The following is a 24,328-nucleotide window of genomic DNA, read 5'->3' as shown; positions in this document are numbered from 1 at the left end:
GTTGGCATGTACAGTATGTAGTTTGTTTTGAGCAAAACCTTTAACATTACAGAAACATTCAAAAGAATTTTAATCACTTGTGTTGTGATGGCTGTTTTCAGAAATATGGAATTATTTTTGCAGCAAAGAGAAATAAAAGTAATTACAATTTGGCTAATGAGAAATAAGAAGCTTTGCATACTATAAATATTTCATAGAAGCCGTTGGACAGAAGGCATTTTCATTCTCTAGCATCAGAGGACTATGACTGGATCCAGTTTATTTATTTAAACACCTTACACACTTGTTGGTGTCGTGGGTTAAATCAATGCTAAGGCTATGTCCATTGCACTGTTTGAAAAATAGCAACTGTTCCTAAAACCTCGCCTGAAGGTTCTTACGCCTAACCGAATGCCTGCACTCAGGATGCTCTTCAGCCTGCTATGGTATTCATAAAATGTCACACCTAGTTTTAATCCCGTTAGTGACTCTCAGAAATCCCCCTCACAACATTACAGCTCACAGAATGAGCAACAGTCCACACAGAATATATCACAGGGGCAGTTAAAGAGTAGCCACCACAGACTTCTACTGAAAATGCCAACAATACAGATGTAACAAAGAATGGTCCATGGTACTGAGACACTCATGTGACCAGCATTTTGGCTACCTGAATGAATCCATCCCAATATATTATCATGTCAAGTTTTAAGTAAATTAAGATCAATAAAACTTTAAAAGATTGTGCTCTTTTTGAATAAAGTAGTACAAGCATATTGCATTAAATTCTGAATTTAGAGTGTATATTAACCAAACCAGTTTTAAGCATTCAATATATTGTCTTTGTCTTACAGTTTGAAATGAATGTTTGTCAAAAATGACCATAAATTATCACATTCTGTGGTATTTACAGTTTTAAAGAGCTTTAAAACTTTTTTTGGAATTGGTTGTCGTTAAAAATTGAAAGTTATTGCTAAAAAATAGCTCAAATATGCACAAATCTACACATACTAAAAATGCTGTATTGCAGCCTTGGGCACAGTGTTAAGGTTCCTCTAATTTAGTCCATATAACGAGGCTAATGTGCCAACTGGTAAGTCTCCTAGAGGGGACATTAGCTATTCCACTCATGGCTATAGTGTAAGCCGGTGGGAAGCTAACTACATGCAGAGAGAAGCAAGCGGCCTCAGTACCACAGCAGATGGGAGTCGTGATTTGTTTTTAATGTCCCACACGTGTGCCGTCTTCTTGGGAGGGCCACCTGGTCCTGAATACTGACAGTGGAAGGTCAGAGGAGATTTGATGAGGTGTTGGATTATCACTAAGGACTGCAGATCAGCATCCCAGCTGACTTTCTCTTGGTATTATCAGTTGCTGGATCTTTCGAGTCATTAGTTGATGGTAAGATGGCAGTGATGACCAAAGACTCTAATCTAACACATACAAGCATGGTTTAAAGGGCATGCTTACATGAGTGCTTGTGTAAAAAGTATATTGATATATCCATATAAAGCTTTCTTCTGTGCACCTTTCCATTGTCATATAGGTGCAAAAGTGTTGCACAGTCCACATAGAAAGGATCTTTTTCTTTGACTTCTTCCAGTATTAGTCTTAAAATTCAGTCAGGATCTAGTAAAAAAAAAGCATGCCCATTTGTATGTCTGTACCAGTCTGAAGGTGCGCTGAGGGCAGGTGGCACCTCTGTGTTCAAAGCTGTGTCGATGGAGCAGATTAAGTGGTCTGAAGGTGTGTTTCCACAGCAACAGTGGCTAGGATGGGTTCAGAGGGAGTATTGTGAATCTTTTATGACAGAGCTCATTACTCCTTCCTGGCTTCTTTGTGAGTTCCTTACAATGAAAGAACATGGAAGGTGGGACAGCTTCCAAAATCTTTTTTATTGTCCACCCTGTTCAAATTACAGCGAGATACTAAGCCTCTGTGAAAGGCCCCCACTACAAACAAACAGGATCCTGACTTTGGTTGCTGTGCACCCACAGCTGACCTCAAAACTATGGTGCATGGTCCTTAATAGGGGCAATCTGTTGTCACTGGACTCACTGAGTCAATGTGTGTAAGAAAGGGGGGGGGGGGGGGGAACAAAGCCACCTCTGCATTCAGAGAGAATATCAGTGGCAAGAAAATGTCAAAGTGCATCATATCAAGAATGTATGTACGATGGATGGATGGATACATTTCAGTGGTTGGTATCTTTTCCTCTCAGACAGCTCAGCATGTATCTAGAGATCTACAGATGAATTTGTAAAGATCCAGTTCACCGCGACACAAAACGTACATTGTAAATATGTATTTTTTGGCACAAACGTCCACTTGACTCGATACATATTTTTGGACATGACTTAATAATTAATGTGCCGATTATGACCACATGATGATTTGTATCTAAAAGGTCAAAGGTTAACTTGTCTGTGATTTCAAAATGTCCTGAAAAAATGCTTTTCTGGCCATTATTCAACACCATCAGGAGCAGAAGGTTCACATTCTGTCTGATAATGAATTGGTGACACTAATCTTGAGTGTCCACCTATAAACTGTTATTTTATAGATTTTATGTGCTGCTGGATTAAATTTTTTGTTACGCATCCTTATTTTGCAGTTTATAGCTTCTTTGCAGCAACATAGTTGAAGCATTGCCAGCTCTCATGGCTGCATATCAGACCAGGATGTAAACTAAAATTTGGCTGGTTGGCAAAGGCATATAACCATTTGGCACTAAATGTAGTTTTTAACTCTTTGTGATTATAATAAGTCACTGATTTCCTCAATTATTTCATATGCTGCATGAAAATAAATAGCATTTGTTTTTCGAAAGAGAAAGAGTAAGTGTAATATGAAGACTTCATTCAGGGTTGAAAATTATAGTCTGACATTTCTTTTAGTGTGGGAATATCGGGGATGTTCTTAAGCATGTGTGTCATTGGAGAGACCAATTAATCTTTACACCCCTGCTAGATATAGATTTAGATCGTGTAGATTGGGAGATATGAATTCGCATAGATCGGAAAGTTGATAAAGAGATTGATACAGAGATACAATGAAACATTTTCAGGTAATCATAGCATCCTTTTTTGTACAGTTATTCAGTGAGCAGCAAATGCACTGAGTGAACAAATGAATATGTTTGTTTTCCAGCTGGGAGGGTGCTTGTTCCTTCCACATGGTGATACTGCAGACTCTTGTTTTGAAGACACATTGAATTAAGATCATTATCTAAACTGTAAGCTGCAGGGTGGGGATTCGCTTCACTTGAAAGATCTGTACACTGTGATGTGAGCAAATGAGAACGTTGTTAATTACACAAGCAACATTTGTATTTCTATATGTTGGTGCGAGACTCATTGTGAATTTAAAGGAACAAGTTGTAGTAAGGCTAAAGTGAAAACGGCTCCAGTATATATTCTAAACAACTACTGTAATTATCACAAGTGTAGTCTCACTACTGTTTGATTGTTGAGTTGTTCAGCGTACCCTCACAGAAATTAATGGAGTGGACAAAATAATAGAAACACCTGTCAGCATATTACACAATGCAGATAAAAAAGCCTCACATAGTACATCCTCCAAATTGATTCTGAAGTTGGATCAACATCTCTCTAAAGCAGTTTTAACAAAAACTGAAAATGATAACCTTTATCAGAGAAGGATTTACTGCAGCGCTGTTGTATTAAACTGAATCATGCCTTGTTTTTTCCACAAAGCTCTATAATTTGTGTTTTTCATCAGTTTAGTACATTGGAGATGTTGAACTTTTTCAGCCAATTTTGGCAGACTGAATTAGCTTACAAACTATTTCAGTAAATTCACTTGGAGAGCACATTATTACATGATTTTTTGTTGTTGTCGTATTTATTGAGCTATCTTTTCTTACATAAAACAGATGGTAACATAAAGAGATGCATTTCTCTGTATACCATACAGACATTACAGACACAAAACAAAACTGTGTGGAAACGAGGCACAGTTTTAGCGAGGTGTATCTAATAGACCAGAGTGTACAATCCAGACTGGCTTTGCATTCAAACATTTAAAACCTGATTTCGTACTGTAACAAAAATGTGTATTGAATGATTTTACACTGAGCACTTTCATCCTTTCACATTCAGGAGATTCATCCTCAGTCGTATGAGCCTTGCCCACCCCACCCCCCCCCCCACCTATATTCACATCCTTCTAACCGCAATTCCTCTCAATCCTCCTCGGCTGTCACGGTTTTAAATTGGAGTTGGCATCCGCTGGCTGCCTTTGTGGCATTGCTACTGTATAAGAACATGCCTGGGGTACTTTGCCTCTCTGATTAGAGATCTTACTGTCGCCAGGCTTTGGCTGTATCAACAGTATAGAATATTCCTCAGATGTCACTCCAGGCTCTTGTCTGTGCCTCCTTCTCCAAAACCACATTGCTCTCCCGAGTTTCAGTGTTACATCATCTCCTGAAGTGAATGGAAGGGAAGCAAACACACAAAGCCAAAATTACTCTGCCTGAATGTCGATAACATTTAAGGTCTCTAATGGATTTTTAGGCTTTGGTGTGATAAATTTTAAGCAAAGGGGAAAACCCTTTCTTAGTTCAACTGAAATAGGACTGCGTGCGATTAGGAAAGGGCTGATTAGGCAAAATACTGTAGGAATTGTACTGAGACATAAGGGGCTTTTGTATTTTAGAGCTGCAAGTTTTGAATCATAATGAGCAAATCCCTGAAGTACTGTAAGCACAGCATGTTTTGTGATATTTCTGAGATCTTAGCATTCGGACGCCTTTCAATTAAAATCTTATTTCTCATTTTGAACAAATGAATCTGAACTATGGGCCACTTCAATCAGAGCTGAAACAAAACAAGCCATGAATGTTAATCCTAAATTTTGTGGTCCATTGTAGACAATGTATATAAATTCCTGTGACATTCAGAATGGTAGTCCCCTTTTGTTTTCTCCGATTGATGTTGGAGAAAATGGCAGTGTTGTCTGACAACGAATGACATCACAGTGATCAGCTATAAATTGAGCACAGCTTTCACTCTGTTACAGCATCTCTTCAACACTCCAGTATGTCAGCACAACTGTGCATTCCTCACATCCATACAGCAGCACACAAACATCATTTAGTTTAACAAGGCTTTATTTCTGGAGTGTCTAAAGTTATGAAGTGTTCAGTAGTGCTGTGAACTGGGGCTGAACCTCTGAAGTGGCTCTGCTGTGCCCAGGGCTTCAACAAAACACTGCACCCAGCTGGTACACATTAACTAACCCACACTACACTACTTGACTTTGTTTTTTTGCCATTATGGCATCTGACAGATTTTGTCTGGAACAATGAATGCAGTTCAAGGAGCTGTCGGCTCTCGTGAATGTCAAGATTATTCTTCAAGGCAGACAATGGTTCTCATCGCCAAATTTCTTTTTCAGGACCGGAGAGACATTAGAACAATTAGAATTAGTGGATTAATCACACATGAAAGGATTTTGCTGATATTTTCCCATCATACACATTAGAAGAACCCCCATGTGTTCTTTTCATTTTTACCGAAATATTTTTACAGTGTTTTGCTGATATAATATTAAGTTAAACAAAGCAAACAGTCCTTTTGTGTTACTCAGAGATGAATTGTGAGTGTAATTATCCATGTGTAAAAGAAATCAGCCTTACACTGTCTGCAAAAGGGTGATATTTTTTACATGGTGCATTATGGGCCTAAAATCTACAAGAGAAATAACTCAAACAGTGTGACAAAATAATCTTTTCATATGAGTAAATTCATTTTACTAAAAAAAACACTGTTTAGAGTTTATTTCCAAAAACACTTATATGTGTCCCTCCACACACACAGCCCTCTTTCATCTATCTGCTTCTGCTTCTTCTTCTTTTATTCACCATTTTGCCTAAAGTGGTCCCTAAGGCTCTACCTTGAGCATTGTAGCCTTCATTTTTCTTAGAAATTTTCCCCACAACTGCAAACAAATGCACACACACACATCCACAGGCCCTCCAGTGTTATGTTGTGCCTTAAGGTTGTGCGAGGCAGAAATGGAATATTCCCTTTCTTCTCTGCCTTTATCACATTTGATATGTCACTGGCACCATGATAAATGCCTACATTACATAAATAACAGACTACAGTACAAACATTGGGAATGCATATCATTAATGGGCCGGTTCCTGATAGAAGTACAGCTTCTCATTTTAGGCCCATGTTGTATAAATAAACTGATAAAGACCCTGTTTATCTGAATATTACTTAAATCTGCTGAATGGTTTCTCCAGTAATCGAAACCCAACCGAAGAAAAATAAAACCATTTTATCTGTTGCTCAGGAATCTTTTTATCAAATACAAAGCCATACTTTTGCTCTTTTATTAAATCTTCCGGCCCAGCATCTGTCTTGTATTTCATAGCATCCATTGATAGTGTTGGCCCATACATTTGATTCTCGGGCAATTTATGAAGGCATATATAGTCCTACACTTTAATTTTAAGCATGCGACGTGGCATTTCAACCGTGGAGGTAAATATTGCTCTTACACTGGCATGGTTCTCTTGCAGCTTGATGAGCTCAATCTGGAAATGAGAGGAGCATTAAAATCAAATCATGACTCTTCCAAGGTTAGAAGATCGATTGGCAGCTTTTGGTGCTGTGCTCTGCACCAGCTATTATTGATGAGCATGGCGTTGGCGAGTAAAAAACCAGCACGTTTATACGGGTTATATGTTGAGACATCAGTCTTCATTGGTTTGTGTGAGCAGGATTCATTTAGACACTAATGATGGCAATTTGCAGGAGAGGACATGCTTTGAGACTTAAACCATGACAGATGTCAAATATGTGCAGTTGTGTGACAGGTGCAGGAACTTTATAATGAGATGGACGCTTTATGGTATTTCCACAGGGGGTTATTTTCACCTGTTAGGAAGTTTCCGGTCCTTCGGTACATTCATATTCACTTCAGTGACCAGATAACAGTCAAAAACAAACAATTTCTGCCCTAACATGATTCCTAAATGTCTAAATGTGGTAGAGAAAACAGATTTTCTCAGTAGATTCATTAACTGTGTATATGTGTGACTGGGTTTACTACAAATTTGTTAACAAAGACCTCAGATAGTGAAAGTATTGCAGTGACAGCAGAGTTGTGGAATGAAGGAAGAGCACAAGTTTCATCCTTGAATCCAAAGAATTCCATTCAATGTCTGACTGAAATGGAAAGTCTTACAAAGTAACCTTTCTATGTCTATATAATGTTTCCACTGCTGAACATTTGTAAAATTCAAACAGTAGAAAGTAGCCATTTCTGACACAACTATAACAGGACAAACGTGTTGTGAGAGTGCACAGCTGCTCTAATCAGTGCGATTGATTGAATGTTATGAGGTCATCTCAGAGCAGAAAGCACAACTTTATTGTCAGACCAACGTGTTATGGCTTGTGGCCTTCATCAGGGTCATCAAATTACAATGTCTGATGCAATAAAGAAACATTCACTACAGCGCCTGTCCTCTCAATAATAATAAAGTATGTTGATGAAATAAATACAGAAAATGGTTAACCCATTTTATAAAGATACAGCAACAAATCTTGATAGCTTGATAAGAGAAACTGCCAGTTGTAAATGTGAGTCTTAACACCTCACTACACATTACCTTTCACCTTATCTGACAGGTCATTGATTTATACCCAACACTGGCACCAATTTCTGTCGGCTTTACATTTTCTGTCACTCTCAAAGTCTGAGTAAAGCTAATGAGGTAAGTCCCAGCAGTGGGCATAATGTGTGCCTCTGTGCTAAATATATTCACCTTGTATACCACTGGTGTGCTCAACATGGCATAATATATCAAGGCCAGTTTGTCCAATATCCCCCAGGCAATGTGTTTTTGATGTATTCCATAATGTTTTTTCCACCCCTGACCCACCTGACCAGCACCCTCTCTGTGATCTATGATGTTTTGATTTAAAGTTTAAGCTCCCCACATACCTTTAACTGTTGTATGAGCTCGATAGTTAAATACAAGGTTCTTAAATGTCCTTCTCTTTTTTGTCTGTCCTCTCTCTTCCTTTTTTTTATTTATCACTGCAGGCTGTGGAAACCAACCTCGCGTCCAAGGACAGTCACTGGGTCTATGCCAATGAGGTGAGGCCAAACACAAACACACTTGTATGCACCTGAGTGAATTTAGACCTTAGTGTCAGTTTGCCTCTGTCATAACAGTGCCATATGCTGCCAGGGATACACATGAAAAACTGCAACACTGCCACTCTGCACACTTTCATATTCATTTAAATTAGCAGCACATCTTTTGTTTTAACTTCGTCTTGGCTGCCTGAGGGAGTGGCCCTTTATTTGATATTTCATAATTGCCCTCTTTTTAATTGTTGATATGAGAAAGTCTCTTCCCCCTCTGTACCTATGCCCTGTTTGCCTGACATTGACCTCAATGGTTTTCTAAAGTGACTGGAGCAGCATAAACTTCAAATGCACTTTGTGAGTACAGAACAGGGAACTCTGTCTTTAGCTTTAATGCCTCAGTGCTGCTTTTCAATTGATTCAAAGTGATTTGGGGATATTGGGGGTTGGGGGTGTCATATTGGCCTGTTACCAAAAGCAGTAGTTGAGAGACAATAGATAAAAGGTTTCTTCCATTTGATTTACGGGAAATATTTGAAGTGCTTTGCCTAATTGGAGCTCTCTCTCTCTCTCTCTCTCTCTCTCTCTCACACACACACACATATACATCAATGTGTTTTAATGAAATGTCATCTTGTCACTTATACAAACATTTAAACCTGTGCTCAACAACCAAAACATGACACATATTGATCTATAATCCATGAAGCTTGATTAATGTGTGTACATATCCCAGATGACCATGTTGTTAAAGCAACATTCAATATTCAGATACTTTAGTTCTGTAGGTAACAAATGCTTTATACTGTACATAAATCAAAAACACGTTGGCCACAGCACATATTAGACTTTAACCAATCAGTTAGTCAAACCATATTTTTACAGCACCTTTCATACAGGTTAATGCAGCGCAGTGACTGACAAGCAGAAAATAAGACTTGGGCACTGTGTGAAACATAATTAAAAACAAAGTATGCTTTTGACCTACGTTAAATTATGTACAGGGCAAAGACATATTTAATGTTGAAACTGATAAATGTTTGGGGTATTTCTTGTTAATATACACTGAATATTTGCTGTTTATATGATGTTCCAACTTCCTTGTAATCAGGGTACAACCCAGCTATGAGAAGAGTAAAAGTGTGTGATAAACATTTGATTTAAAGAATTTGCTAAAATGACAAAACAAGAATAAAAATTATTACAATAAAATACAATGAAAGAATAGACTAAAACTAGATAAAATAGTTAAAACTATAGAAAGAAAAGTAAATGGTGTCATGGTGCCTTGTGTATCAATTGCACACACAGAGGGCTGTGACAAAGTGTCAGTATTTGACGATCTGGGAATGAAAACAGCAGTGTCGTATTGCAGTAGCTTATATATTATTATTATTATTATCATAATAGTAACATAATATCCCTACCTTGTATGTCTTAAATGATTTCCACTGTTTATTGCAGTATTCACATAACTGAAGTATTGATTTACAACAGCTAATGAGACCTTGATTTTTGCCTTCTTAAAGTTGTATTATTTTGTTGATATGGCTCCAAAAAGGCTTAAGTAGTCTCAAAGAGGTGATAAGATAGGGACCATAATTCTTATTTTGGAGCAGTTTTCACATGCAAACTCGTGCACGCCTTTCAGTCAATTACCACAGACTTCCACCAAGACATTAGCTATAATTGCGTCAGACTCTCGGAAAGTATGAACTAATGGCATGTTAATTTCTGTGGTGCTCCCTTAATGGTTGATGTGATGCCGCTTACTGTAGAGTTATCTCTCCCTGGTACACAGTTAAAGGGAAAGAATGCGCCTGGTTGTATCTCTGAACTATGAAATATATCCCCATTCTCTCCCTTGCTCTCTTTCTGAAGAGGTGAAAAGATAACTGATTCACTTTTTTCCCTGTTTTCTTTTCGTCTTTTTGTGATTTTTCATTATTTTTTCTCTTCTCTCTGTTTAACTGCCTTTCAATCTATTATAAACTGACAATCACCTTGAAATGAGAATATGAAATACCACAGACTTGCTGAAAAATTGTAACAAGAAAATTCAATTACTACTCATGCCGACCCATTTTTCTTGCAGGTGGCCTTCAGAGCTCCTCATGTATAGAAAAAAAAAATACCATGAAAACTCTGTGCACCTTACTTGTCCACCTTTCCCCTAAATCCAAATTTTCTCACAGAACCTCTTTAAATTATTATACATTGATCAACAACAAGAGTCACCATGCAAATTGAATCTAAGCATGTATCTAACAGCAAGCGATTTATCCACAATTCTTGCTTATCTCTAAAGGGGAAGGAGATTTTAAGGAAGGGGCAAAGCTAATTTGTTTCCATTTTTGTCTGTGATTTGATTTCTGAGAAGCTCCTACATGGCTGATAGCACAAAGAGTGTGCACAGGGTTTTTTTTTTTAATTCTTTCAAGACGAACACAGTGATTGTCAGAACTAGATTCTACTTTATTATCTTTTCTGAGGGTTTTTTTTTTCCAAACTGCAGCCAGTATGAATCATAAATCTTCTTCTGTAGTAGCAGCTGCTGATGAATTCTGGAATCCCACCTTACTACACGGCTATAAAGACTAGATACTATTTCCTGTACTCATGGATATCCTGCTAGCCTGACCAGATGCAGTACAGTCGAATCCCCGACTGCTGGGAAATAAGAGCTTTTCATGTTACCTTTTGCTCCTTGAATGCAATCATCAGTCCCTGTGGACAGTTGCCCCTGTTCAGCTGCCTGGTCATGACTGAGGTGTGACATTCATTTCAACAAGGCGATCTTGACGCTCACCATCGTCTGCCCACCCCATCAGCTCCTCAGGCTCCTGCCAGCCTTTACACCTCATACAGTCAGCAACGTCTCACTTTTTATTCTAGTCACACAACAAGCGGTTATGCTAATCTGCCACCAGCTGCAACATGTGGCACGATGAATGTAGCTGTCAAGCTAGCAATGTGATAAGAGACACCGAGTGAGATGGATGGAGACGTCAAATGATGATAAGAATGATCACAGGTAGGAAAACAAACAGGAAAACGTATAGAAAGTACAGTAGAAATGCATGCAGGTATCGATATATATGGACAGATTTCCTCTTATTTTTTTGTTTGTATACTTTGTTTAACAGACATGACAAAACTCCCATTCAGAACAATTGGCAACCTCTGGGACTGAAACCAATGTGGAAGTGGCTTAAACCTGCATTCTTTCTAATGGCCAGCAGGCGGCGACTCCACTGGTTGCAAGCAGTCTTGAAAGTCACCAGGAAAATTACCTGACTTCTCACTTGATTTTTGTTTTTTTTCACCTCAGTATAGATTCCTGATGAGTTTCCGCCTAGTTTCAAGTCTTCTTTAATACAGCATGATGTTCATTTTGAATATTATGGTCCTATTTGCACTAAAATAGAGGATAAAGCATGCTATGCTTTAGGATGGGGCTACCCTGTGATTGACAGGTTGCTTGCCCCAGCAAACTGGACTAAAAGACACTCCAAACAGTCAGCTGTTAATTTTGAATAAAGCATGTCCCATCAGTTATATAAAATCATTGGAGTACCATTTAATAAAAAATAAAATGCTGAGTGTCAAACAATAAACTTTTCTCTCAGCAAACTTTAGTTGCAAACATTTCAGTTTGAGACTGACACTAATGCATTTTAAAACCAACAGAGTGGGAGTTTGAATGGCACACAGTTCATGAGCCCTCAGGGTATGAAAGTTATTCAACACGCAAATGACCAACACAATCTTCGAGAAAAAAAAGAAAAGCTTTGAAGTTTAGTATAAGGAGTGCTGCAGGACTGCATGTGCTGCACTTGATGTGAACAGCAGGGCACAGGGATGACAGGCGTGCGTCCCCTAAACCACCCACCAAACCAGGGTGCTGCAGCTGCGAGCACACAGAAGGTTGTCTGCCTCTGACACTGTCTAGTGGACTCAGATGGATTGCATATTCTGGGAGAATTTGTTGTTGTTTTTTCCCTTCAAAGGCGGGACGGTGACACCTCAGAACGTTTGATGGATTAGGTGACTGTGCCTGCTGTGACAGACAGAGTCGAGGAGGACAGTCATGATATGACTGATGTCTTGGGTAACTGCCCGTCAAGAAACTGAGATAGAAACCCTTTTCTTGTGGTCCAATCTCCTCCACACCAGACTCTGGGACAGGGAGGTGGATTACTGAGGAGGTCACTTACAAGAAAAATAAATATTTCATTTGATTATTCAAAGTACTGCATAACAGTGCATTTATCAAAACCCTGAATTTGCTCCTCCGATTCTTTGTACTATTAACCTCAATGAGAATCTATGCAGAGACCCAATTCAGATGTCAAAAAATGATGAACTAACCCACAAATGGTGACCACAGGAGACATCCGCCTTCATGGTCATAAATCTAAAAGACTCCAGACAGGCAAGTCCCTTCACTAACCACCTTATCTAAATGTTACAGCTGTTACGGTTAACGTCATTTTATGTCACTAGGGTTATTAGGTGGGCAGTTTAAATCACGCACAGCATGTTTAAGTGAATAAGGCCCACTGTTCTTCCAAGCTGACATGTTGGTTCCATTAAAACAACTCTTAACCCTCTGAGACCCACAGGATGATCCCCGCTGACATTACTGTCTCCAAGAAGTTGTAGTGGGCTCACTAAATTTTGGCAAGGGAAAAATTGTAATTTTTTTTAAAGTACATGCAGTTTTTTTGCATGCAGTTTGAATGCATTATTTTGGCAGTATTTTAATATTTTTGCATACACTGGTCTCTAAACAGTGTTGGAATGGTGTGTGTGTGTGTGTGTGTGTGTGTGTGTGTGTGTGTGTGTGTGTGTGTGCGCGTGTGCGTGTGTGTATATATATGGCATGACTGGAAAGCTGAGACTCTTGTGGACTCAGTGAGCCAAATGTGTTAATGCATGATGATTTGATTTTACTCCCCACTGTAACAGTTTCATTGTTATATTTTAAAAGTTTAACTTGCTGTATAAAATGAACTGTCTGCCTCCTGAAACTTTAAAACTACACGAGAGACCTAGAGAATTCAGAGAATGTATAGCTTTCCTAGGTATACTGACAATAAGAAAGTTTCTCAGCAGTTTCGAGAACAGAAGTGCTCACCTTCTAACCATGGAAAAAGCAATTCTTGCAGAAATCTTCAAATGTCAAAAGTTTTTGACACCAAATGACAACATTGATTTTTTTTAAAATTCAAATCTTATGTGTTATCACAGTCGCAGTGCAGAGTCCATGTTTTTGCACTTCAGCTGGATTGCTGAATTTCTGCCTCAAAATAACTGGCTTGAACAGAGGTGATTAGAGTGGAGAAGTGGTTATGCTGATGCAGATCAGACAGTGCAGTGCAGTTTAGCATGAAATTACGTTGCATTTCCTCCTGCTCGGACCACATGTTATTGCAAATGCTCCATCTTTTTTTTAAAGTTTCAAGTCCTTCTCTTTCAGCAATCATGAACTTTAGGTAGCCAGATGATGGCTTTTTTTTTTTTTCTGTTATGAGTTTGTGCATGAAGATGTACCGTAGTTACATCACTTTCCTCAGGCTTTCAAAGCGAAATGCATATTCAACAAGTGCTGGCTTCATCCTTAAATAGAGGCCACCTGATTCACACCTGTTTTTTGACCTCACTGATTGAATGCCACACTGCTATATTTTTGAACACACCCCTTTCAACTAATCGCCCAATTGCACAGCCTTAAGAGCATGCATATCACGAATGCTGGGTCTTGTTGGTTTTCTGAGAATCTACTGCACCTACTGGTACCTTGTTTGCCATGTAGCAATAAAAAATATACTAAAAACCTGGATTAATCTGGTTAGTCACATTGGACTGCTATTATATTAAACACTTCTGTACATGCATATTCTGTATGATTAACTGAATGCCACGGTTAAAAATTAATTGATGAATAAGTAACAGGCGGTAATGATTGAAACACATTTCATCAAACTGCATGCTGCTGTAATTGTTGCCTACTTTCATAAAATAACTTCACATCAGACCGGACAGGAATTTCATCTCCTGACACCACATCCAGTAGAGGTGGAAATCACCAGAGGCCCCATGATACGATTTTATCCTGATACTTAAGTCATGATACGATGTTAAACAAGACAGCCGCCAGAACACTAAATATCGATACTTGTCGGCCATGAATCAATATAATATTGCCACCCAAAAATATCGCAATCAAATTTTTCCCCCATCTTTAGTATCCAGTCTCTTCACATCCACATCTGCTCACCAAAGCTACATAAATGATGTGGTTCCATCCACATGTGCAGGTGCTTGCATGATGCACTGGTGTTTGCATTTTAAACCCATTTCAAGACATACAAAGGTCATAGACCTGTAATAATGCTGTGCCATAGTTGACAGTGATGCACTCACCGTTGGATATTTATTTGGAGTAGTAACTACTGTACTTTGATCTGCTGGGGGAGTAACATTGTTCCACAAAATCAGCTGTTGGGAGTTTACTTTACTAATCACTTTTTACTGGCAGCGCTTGAGAATATTATTAATAAAGTCCAATAAAACCCCATCTTAATTATCATTAGCATAAGATACCAGTTTGAGAATTAAACGATCATTAAAATTGGGACTAAAGAGCTGCTGCTAATGCAGGTCTGTATGATTGCACAGTAACCTGAATCACAAAGAACCCTGTTAACCATGTTATTATCCCTCTACTGTATTTTAACCTTCTTCATTATATATTTAATCTTAGTCTGAGTTAACACTAGCACAGTGTTTTCAATACGAGACAAAATGAAATATAATTACATCTCATAATGCTAAGAAAATTACTTGAATCATGGTGAAAAAAGGTCAGTGTCATTATGTACATGTAATAGCTTGAGTAGATGTGGCTTATTGTGGTTGGCTGTTAAGAAACGTTTCAAAAAAACACATTGAAAGTCAGTTTTCAAGCCTCCACATGTCCTTAAAACTAAATGCAAATGGGTAAAAGCTGTACTTTACATGTTTGATACACATATAATGGTGTCTCTTGAATGATTCTTCATGCACTTGAAGTGTTGTATTTGTCCTCATTCTGTAAAAAACAAGATTTCATGATATAAATATCATATCTCGCTACTCTCTTTGCCATTTCTTGTAATTTATTTGATTCCGGGTGCAATACTAGATAATGATCAATTTTCAACACAATAGCACTGCCTAAATAGAACATTAAAGTAATTGCAAAACCCTTTGATTTTACCGAATTTCCTGAGTTATCATTTCTATTGTTGGATGTGTACGAGGAGAGCTTCAATTTCATATACAGTAAGTGTTGATATATTGAAAATTGCAATTCAAGTCATAGTACCACAACTCAGGAGGGTTTGTGCCTTGTGTGATATGATGTTTTAATTGTTTTTCTCTAATGCGAAAGGACAACAGGGAACAAGTGATTGGGTTCTATGACCTGGATAATTGAGTAGTCTTGAGGCTATTTTCTGCCTAACTAATTACCTTTTTTCTCATCAATACACTGAAAGCACATGAAAAGACATGTATGTGTTTTTATAGACAAGTACAGCTCAAATTATTGTCATTCGCACTCTGCTTTGATCTTCTTCCCTGGCTCCCATTACTTCTCAATTTAGTTGCCTGCGGCTTCAAAAAGCACCTTAACTTCTAATTAAATCGCTGTCATGATTACTGGTAATTTTTTTTATTTATTTCTGGTGAATGATTAATGACATTGACTGAGCTGCACAAAGAGGATAATCTGTCATCCGAACTTGATTTGTTCATGTTTTTTGGTCGTTGGCTGTCATTGAAACATGGCCTGGCTGTTTTCACTCTCTCCGAAATGTTTATCGGGTTACCTTCAAAGTGCTTAACACCTGAGCAGACTGTGTGGTAGATGTAGATTTTGGCACATGTTTTTACATGCTGTCCAGATTGTTCAGAGGCACCATTTGATTTGCTATCATAACCACATATAGTACACCTATTAGAATAATGGTGCTTCTCATACAGTGCTTTAAATATCCACAATATGACCATTGTAGTCAGTGTCATCGATGTATCTGTCCTTTGTGTGCTTTATATACAAATGGGTAATTCTTTGGGAGAGAAATATATCATATTATCTGTACTTTCTCCTCAAACGGAGGTAAAAAGCATGTCAGCCATGTCCCATTGGTCAGTGCTTCTGCGGGGTCAGGTTATGACACAAACGTCTCCCTTGATGGTGACAGAACACTTGCACTGGGTGGCACTGGAAGTTATTAGCTTGGACGTGAGGGTTCGACTCTGTGAACCATGCAGCATAATTCATCTGATTAATGTGTCACGGCAACTCATGAATATTCATAATTTCCACCTGACTGAGTCAGAAAAAGATTCGGAGGATAAAACTAAATGAGCTAGAATCACCTGAGGAGTGTTTTACTCACGCTTTACACAGACGAACGATCTGAGAAGAAAAAAATCTATCTAATCAATTCAGTTTGCTCACCGTAAAGTTGTTGCGCATTGAAAATATAAATATGTTTGTGACGAAAAATATGCACACAATGGGGCTTAAAAAGTGAAATCCTTATTTAGCACAAATATTGTGAATAAAGCAAGATTTACTCTCAGCTGAAATAGGTTCAATGTAGAAAGAAAGAAAAAGCCAGGAGACATTAACAGTGAGAGAGGACAGAGACCAGCAGTTACAGCAGAGAGGTCGATGCAATGGGAAGAGATCAAAACATCTGATTAGGAAAGAGATGGAAAGCATGGATTCAGGCGTGTGTGGTTAAAGATTATATCAACCCACAGCTACTTAAGTTTTGACCCGACAGCAACCTCACAGCTGTATTGTCAGATAGTATATGAACCCAACGTTTCCCGAGAGACTCACTGTCTGCCTCAGCATTGACCACTGTCCTACTCTGGAGACAAGCAGGTCGCTCAATGTCTCATGAATATTGATCTGACCCTTCACACGGTAGATCTCCCCTTGACCCTCCACACATGCACCCCCTCCCCCTCCACAGGAGAGGGCCAAAGGTCATCTTCACTATTTCTGTGAAGGATATACTTGAAATGTTCATTGATTTGCCAATTTACCGTGAATAAAACGTTTTCTAAAGGATTAATTCTATCTTAACACATTCTATCTTGACACATGGGAAATAGCAATTGTTTTTGCTTTTTTACTTGCAATCCTCAAGATATTTTTATACAACCACACAAATCAATAGCCTTTACCAACCAATGTTTTCTGCATTTAGAGGTCAGCACTTCGTACTAAAATGCTTGGAGGTCCAATAATGGAATAAAAAACTCTTTACAAACTTTTATTTATTGACTGCTTCTTCCTCTTTGTCTAAATAAAAAAAAAATGAAACTCTAAAGTGCTTTGATGTCTACAGCAGCCTAACTGATAAAAATATGATTAAATAAAAAGTTGGGACACAGTGTAAAACGTAAATAAAACACATCAAATTCAGAAATGAGTATATCTACAAAAAAACAAAAGTTCCCCAGTTTGAGCATTAGATTTTTCACAGCGTTCCAACTTTTTGGCTGTGGGTTATATATATGTATATGTATATATATATATATATATATATATATATATATATATATATATATATATATATGGCTGTGGGTTGTATATATGTATATGTATATATATATATATATATATATATATATATATATATTTATGTTTTTCTGTTTTCAACATGCAAACGTGCATTTTTTCAGAGGTTTTAATTAATATTTTATTTATTTATTCATTTTAGGTTTTTAGATAAGCCCATACTGTTTCTACATCACCTGAACAAGTATTTTTTCTATTTATTGTTTCTCTGTATGACCTTTCCTTTAAAAAATTACAACATTAAAAAAAATGTGTTTGTGTCTTTTGGCCTAAAACATGGACTCTGTTATAAAACAAACTGTTAGGACCAAAATTTCTCAAAATAAAGTTGAGCACACAAGGTGATATTTTAAACCCTAATCAGTTGTCTGCATTTTATTTGTTGGAACTTTCCCCACTTTAACTCACTTTGTCTCATATCTAATTGCTCTGTCGCCCCCCAATGTGTCATCTGATATTTTAATTGCTTAAGAAGCAGCCACAGCCAACGCAAACCCCTCTGAGGTTTTGTTTCTTATCCAATTTTCCACTCAGAATAACTGCTTTTCAAAAACTGCAAATTAACGGTTTGTGTCTCGATTCCCCACTGTGCAAAAATCCCATTAAGATAAAAAGTGATACCATACTTCATACCAAGAATAAAAAGAAAGGTTTGTCAAACTAAACTGTTGCTGTTATCTTCATATTCAGGAGGTGAGCGATGCAGACATCATGGAGCTGGTTTACAGCTCTCTGGGGCGGATGACCATCATTCGTCAGATCTTTCCATTGTGGAGAGACACCAACGTTCGCTGTATGAGGAACAATCATCGCATCTCCTCGCTGCTCTGTGACCCACAGGAAGGCTATCTGCAGTCCCTGGAGGTAAAAGATTAAAGATAAGCTGCTGGAGCTCAGTTAGATTGCATAGGTCCACCATTGCTGCAAAGTCCTCATATTTTATCAATTAAATGTTAAGAAGTATTTTCGATGTAGTGGATATGGATATAATATGCATTCAAACATAGATGGTCAAAGGCAATCGATGGATACATGTGGCAGATATTTTTAATGAAAACAGCCGTAGCAATTTATGAAAATGCAGAAATGTATCCACAATCCTTTAGATATGAAGAGGAAACAAAAACGAATTATCTATTCTTCAGCCCCTGGCCTCAGATTCTATCAAATTACACTGAAAACTGTAAACAGATTTTTGAGATATTCTGCCAAATAACAAAAAGAAGATTAAAAAACAAAACAAAAAAAAAACCTCTTTGACACGGGTTAGTTAAGTGATTTATTGTGTCCATATGGACTTCAAGACACTAAAAATACCTTTGCAGTGGTGAAATATTTGTTGGATATGAACATAAGCTCTGACACATTTCACATCACTGTACATTTCAAACAAAGAACTGTCTTTCCAGGTTCTCCAAATAAACTCCACAAAATAAACACTACAGAAGTCTCCATTCCCCCCAAAAAGTTTTAATCTAACAGAAATGTTTTACTTAAAAGTGTAGCTGTTAAATCATGTACTGAGGAATAAAATACACAGTTGTGAGTTATATTCATGCAACATGCAGATATAGTTTGTTTAAATGGTGACTAATTTTATTTAGAATTATAAAGTATTTTACAATTAATAGTGATACCAAAAAAGTTATGAATGGTCACCCACTGTAGGCTTGAAAAGTAGCTGTAAAAAGTGGGCTGTTGTTTATGCCACTCTAGCCTAGCCATGTACACATCCCTGCCCTGTGCTTTGAGGATGGTAAATACGCAGCATGGTGGCTGAATGATAAATGTGGCTGTATTGTATATTTGACTACTGGCAAGGCTGTGTTTCTCTTGTTATTTTATCCTTTTCGCTGAGAGTATTTATAAGACAGCAACATTGTGTTGTTGCCTGTTTCATCCACTTTCTCCAGCAGCCAACAGGAGGGACACTTGTTATCAGCTGGAGTGACATAACCATAAAAAAGCACAATGCTGTCTTTGTTGTATTATTATTCCATGTACAGCACATGTGCTGTAAGGGCTTATAGGCATCTCGCCTGCTTGATCACACATTTTTCATAGTTTCCAGAGACCCTCACTGTACAGCATGCAGCCATGGTGTAGGACAGTATAGACAAGCATCTGCAAAGTGCCACATGAATACAAATATTAATTGATTATGTATGCAGCTGAACATAGATTAAACTCCCTAGATAAGGCAATTTTGAGAGACATGAATGCCCATGAATATAAATTACTTGAGCTCAGTGTGGCTGGGGAATAACTGGGAGAGCAGAGTATTGTATATATACTTGTATAGTTTTAAAGTAAATAAAAGCTTGTTTTTCATTTACAGGCAAATATACTAAAATAATGGATATATTATAATTGTGGGATGTGTAAAAACAGTGTTATTTGTAAATAAACTGAGATATCATAAGCTTAACAAAGGCTTCCATTGGGGACATCTTTCTATGAATTTAAAGAGATTATGCTATCTATGATTTGTATTAAGGATTTGTCAACCAGGAAGCCAATCTAAGGTCAATTCTGTATGACAATGAGAGTCAATAAAGGAAGAAGTGCCCTTCAGAACCATCACAGTTTTGTTATCTCACTAACACAATGTCATTCCCTTCTTTGTGGTCTTCGTAGTAACCTTGCTCACTCTACCAGTTATTACTTTCCGTCGTCAGTTAAGAGCGCCTCCTTACACCTCTTAGTCTTTCCTTTTGCTCAATCCATCTGGAGTGCAATGGCTGTGTTCCCTGTAGCTCTATTGAAATGTTCATTTCCCTTTTTATCCATACTCCGGACAGATGGCAAAACCATGTGGTGTGTGCACCCACAGTTCTCAATAATTCACATGAAAGAGGGTTAAATATTGGGTAATGGCAGTTAAGGCATTTATCAGAATAGTTGAGGAGATTGCAGTGCTTTTCCTGTACTCATCCCTCACAAGCAGTCAGCTGTGGTGTGACCTCAGATATCCAGAGCCACAACGCTGCATTACATCTGGACTTCTCACTGTGTGACCTTGAGGCAAGTTAGGTTGACTTGTGTGATGTGTAACCACTGAGAGGCTTGGGCTGAAGTCTAGCATTGTCATGAACTGAATGCCGGGAGTGGCAGTAAGTATTGCTTCCATGGATCTTCTGCTGTGGGAGAATTTGACTTGATTTGACCCAGAGCACCCATCAAATCCACTGTCACACCGAGGCAAGAGGCGCACACATGATCCCTGACAGATTGCAGACAGTTGGACTGATGGCAGAAGGATAGCTGAACCAGAAGAACATTTTGTTTTGCAACTCTTTCTTGTTTTCATATCACACCTTTGCATATCATATCACCTGCTTCAGAAGCTACAATCCTATTATTGCTCTGCAAATCAACCTCAGTGCCCCAGCAGAAAGTCTGCTTCAAGTGTAAACATGCTGAGGACAGCCAGAGTGAGGTTACTGCTGCCTTCACTGTTCCATCCTTCAACATTGTTGTAACAAAGAAACTTCTGTAACAACGACAGCCATAACATTGACAGGCAAAATATTAAAAAAAATCCTGCTCACCAGTTGTCCCAATGCTTCTCATTCTCTCTCCAAACAAGGAGACAAGCTTTTATTCCCCACTGAGAATTTTTTATTTCGCCATCAAACCTCACAGGCCCACGCTGAAAGACAAGTGCTTTCATGTCACTGCTTCACTCAAAAGGGTTCACTGTGGGGCCATGTGATATTTCTGGGAACCCCAAAAGATAATATTTGTTTTCTTTGTTGGATCCAGAGTTTGCCTTCTGTTCTCCGTTACACAGCACAAACAATAACAACAAAACCCAAGAATGCATTTATTGAAACTGATTTGTTTTTTCCTTCAACAGGTGTCCAATCTCTACCTGTATGACAGTGTGTTGATGCTCGCCAACGCCTTCTACAGAAAACTGGAGGACAGAAAGTGGCATAGTATGGCCAGCCTTAACTGCATGAGGAAGTCCACTAAGCCATGGAATGGAGGATGGTCTATGTTGGACACCATCCAAAAGGTATTTTAGTTGGAAATTACCAATTTATTTTTCTTGCTTAACAAAGCTGCTGCTTTGTATTTGCTGTTTTGAAAGAAGCGATGAGTGATAGCTCCTGCAAAAAATGCAAACTCAAAAATGTATGAGAAAAATGAGCAAGTAAAAAGGTATATCCAGTCAAAACACTTCTTTGGACATGGAGTGAATAGCTGCAAATTATTCATTGCGGATCCTAAGAACCGCAGCAGTGGAATATATTCCCTTAATTGGTTAAAGGCTGAGTCACCCATGTACAACCCACTAAATCTGGAATATTTAGGAGATGTAGCAGATAATCTGCTCTCATGTCACAAAAAAAGAAATCTGATAAGAGATGAAACCCTATAATGAGCTTAATAATGCAGTGCTTACCTCAGCTCTCTTAATGGGCTGACAGTTGCATTGATAACCCACACTTTCCAGACAGGCTTGTTAATGTCATAACCCCAACTCACTTATGTATCTAACCCATAGGAGGTAGGTATGTGTATAGCTTTTTTATTTCTTATTATATCAGGTGTTTGAAATGGGTTTTTTTTATGTATTTGTTTGTTTGGGGGTAGTTTTGTTGTCTTTTCCTTCCTACCTCATATCTTATCTATTTATGTTTCACTTCCTATGTTATTAAGTCATTATGTAAAATGTAATGATAGCATAATCTCACTGAGAATTAAAAAAAAAAAATTGAAATTGGTCAAAATTGGCCAAATTTATGTGAACCCTGTTGGGAACTCAGATTCACATCCAGTTACTTTTTAAAATACTCTAAAGGAAGCTGATGGTTAACTGCGATGTCCAAGTTTGGCCTCAGAACAGATTCGCAGCAGGTTCTGAACTTTGATTTCATAATGCTTGTGTAACCATCTCAGGTCTCTCAGTGAAATATGTTTTATATATACTCAGAGGAATTTTGTTCAATTAATGCAAACATGTAGTTTAGAGTAGGCTAGATTAAGATAATGTACAAAAGGAGTCTAGTGCATGGACTAGTTCATGCTTGCAGGCTATTCTTCTTTGTGTGCACCTACAGAACAGATACAGAAAAAATGATAAAACACAGCTATCACTGCTACCACTCCTGTGTTGTGACATCTCACACGGTAACTATTTTCTGCTTGTTGTTGCTTCAGGGACGGATCAGTGGGCTGACAGGAATGATGGACTTCCGCGCTGAAGGCTCTAATTCCCACGTGCAGTTTGAGATTCTTGGAACCAGCTACAGTGAGACATTTGGGAAAGATGTGAAACGGGTCAGTCCAGAATTTTCACATTTAGTCAACTTGTCTGTAAAAGGACACCTCATGAGACACTTACCATGTGTCTATAACTTCACATGTTTCAGAAAAACAATATGGTGAAGCAAACTCATATGAAAATTGTGAATAATTTGCAGTCAGTGGTCCATTGTTTCTCTCCTTGCAGCATGTCAGAAATAATCATGTAGCTCTGCTATTGGTTAGCATCACAGCAGGTTGCCCAACCTTTGTCATTTCACAACGTTTAGTAACTGTGCCATATGCCAGTTATATACCGTATGCATTGGACCACAGACCATTCAGACAGCGAATGTCATTTTAGCTTTAGATAGTACATGAAAGTTTATACTGACTTACATAACTGTCCATTCTGTAGGTGTTGAGGAAACAGCAGGTACTTGGAAGCGGTTGATGAAAATGGATTTTTTTAGAAATGTTCACAGTGTGACCACTTACACTGTGTAAGGAGAGAAATAAGAGTAAAATCAAACTATTTCTTATCTTCTCCAAGACGCCCCTTCAAACCTCTAAACCGCTGGCACTCAATTCCAATCCTTAAGAACTGGTGTCCTGCAGGTTTTAGTTCCTCTCTAATAGTTTGTTATCCAGTACATGCCAGGTGTGATTGATTTACTACCAGAGAGATAAAAAAAAAAGAACGGCAGGACACCCGTCCTCGAGGGTCAGAATCCAGTTCCACTTCTACTAGAAATCTTGGGGGTCCTTTGGAGCACCTGATGGGAGGATATGCTGTAGAAAGGCTTCCAATCGTTTTTGCATGTGCTATTTTTTCATAGACCACTGGTTTTTAATTGTAATCCTCAGGATCCGAAGCCTTGCTGTTTTTCTTTCTCTCTTTCTTGGATGTCAGGTGAATGCAATTTACTTACTGGTAGGATTGGAATCAGCTGTAGTCTGATCTCTGAGAACAACAGTCGTGGGGCTTAACGTTTCAGTGAGGTGTCAGGTGTCAGGGTGCCCTCTACTGGAGCTCCTGCTTTAACCAGATTAGTCTGCTATAATCTCCCATCTCACCACACCAACCATTCTGGCTTGACTTTGTCATAACCTGAGGTTTGGAATGAACAAAATGCGTGCCTCAAGGTTTGTTGTTTTGCAGAAACAAACCATACCCATTCGCCTTTGACTGTTGTGAGAGTATGTTTGATCTGTGGTTGCCCGTTGAGCATAGACATTTTAAAAATAACGAGCAGGCTATATTAGCTGACCATGATGATTTTGTTGCAGAGCTGAAGTGAGAGATTTAGA

The 24,328-nt window shown here is 38.2% G+C and overlaps 1 protein-coding gene across 2 annotated transcripts in view; it reads left to right on the top strand.

The window, feature by feature from the left end:
- Nucleotides 1–24,328, top strand: part of grid1a (glutamate receptor, ionotropic, delta 1a) — a 229,543-nt gene that overhangs the window by 174,293 nt on the left and 30,922 nt on the right. For both annotated transcript variants that reach the window (XM_059358982.1, XM_059358981.1), the window contains exons 5-8: nt 8,068–8,121; nt 18,455–18,628; nt 21,624–21,785; nt 22,934–23,053. In XM_059358982.1, the coding sequence (XP_059214965.1) occupies nt 8,068–8,121; nt 18,455–18,628; nt 21,624–21,785; nt 22,934–23,053 (510 nt within the window). The remainder of the gene's footprint in view (nt 1–8,067; nt 8,122–18,454; nt 18,629–21,623; nt 21,786–22,933; nt 23,054–24,328) is intronic.

This window comes from Centropristis striata, chromosome 20 (genome assembly GCF_030273125.1).
Source record: "Centropristis striata isolate RG_2023a ecotype Rhode Island chromosome 20, C.striata_1.0, whole genome shotgun sequence".
Classification (NCBI taxonomy): domain Eukaryota; kingdom Metazoa; phylum Chordata; class Actinopteri; order Perciformes; family Serranidae; genus Centropristis; species Centropristis striata.
This window is presented reverse-complemented; position numbering and strand designations above follow the sequence as displayed.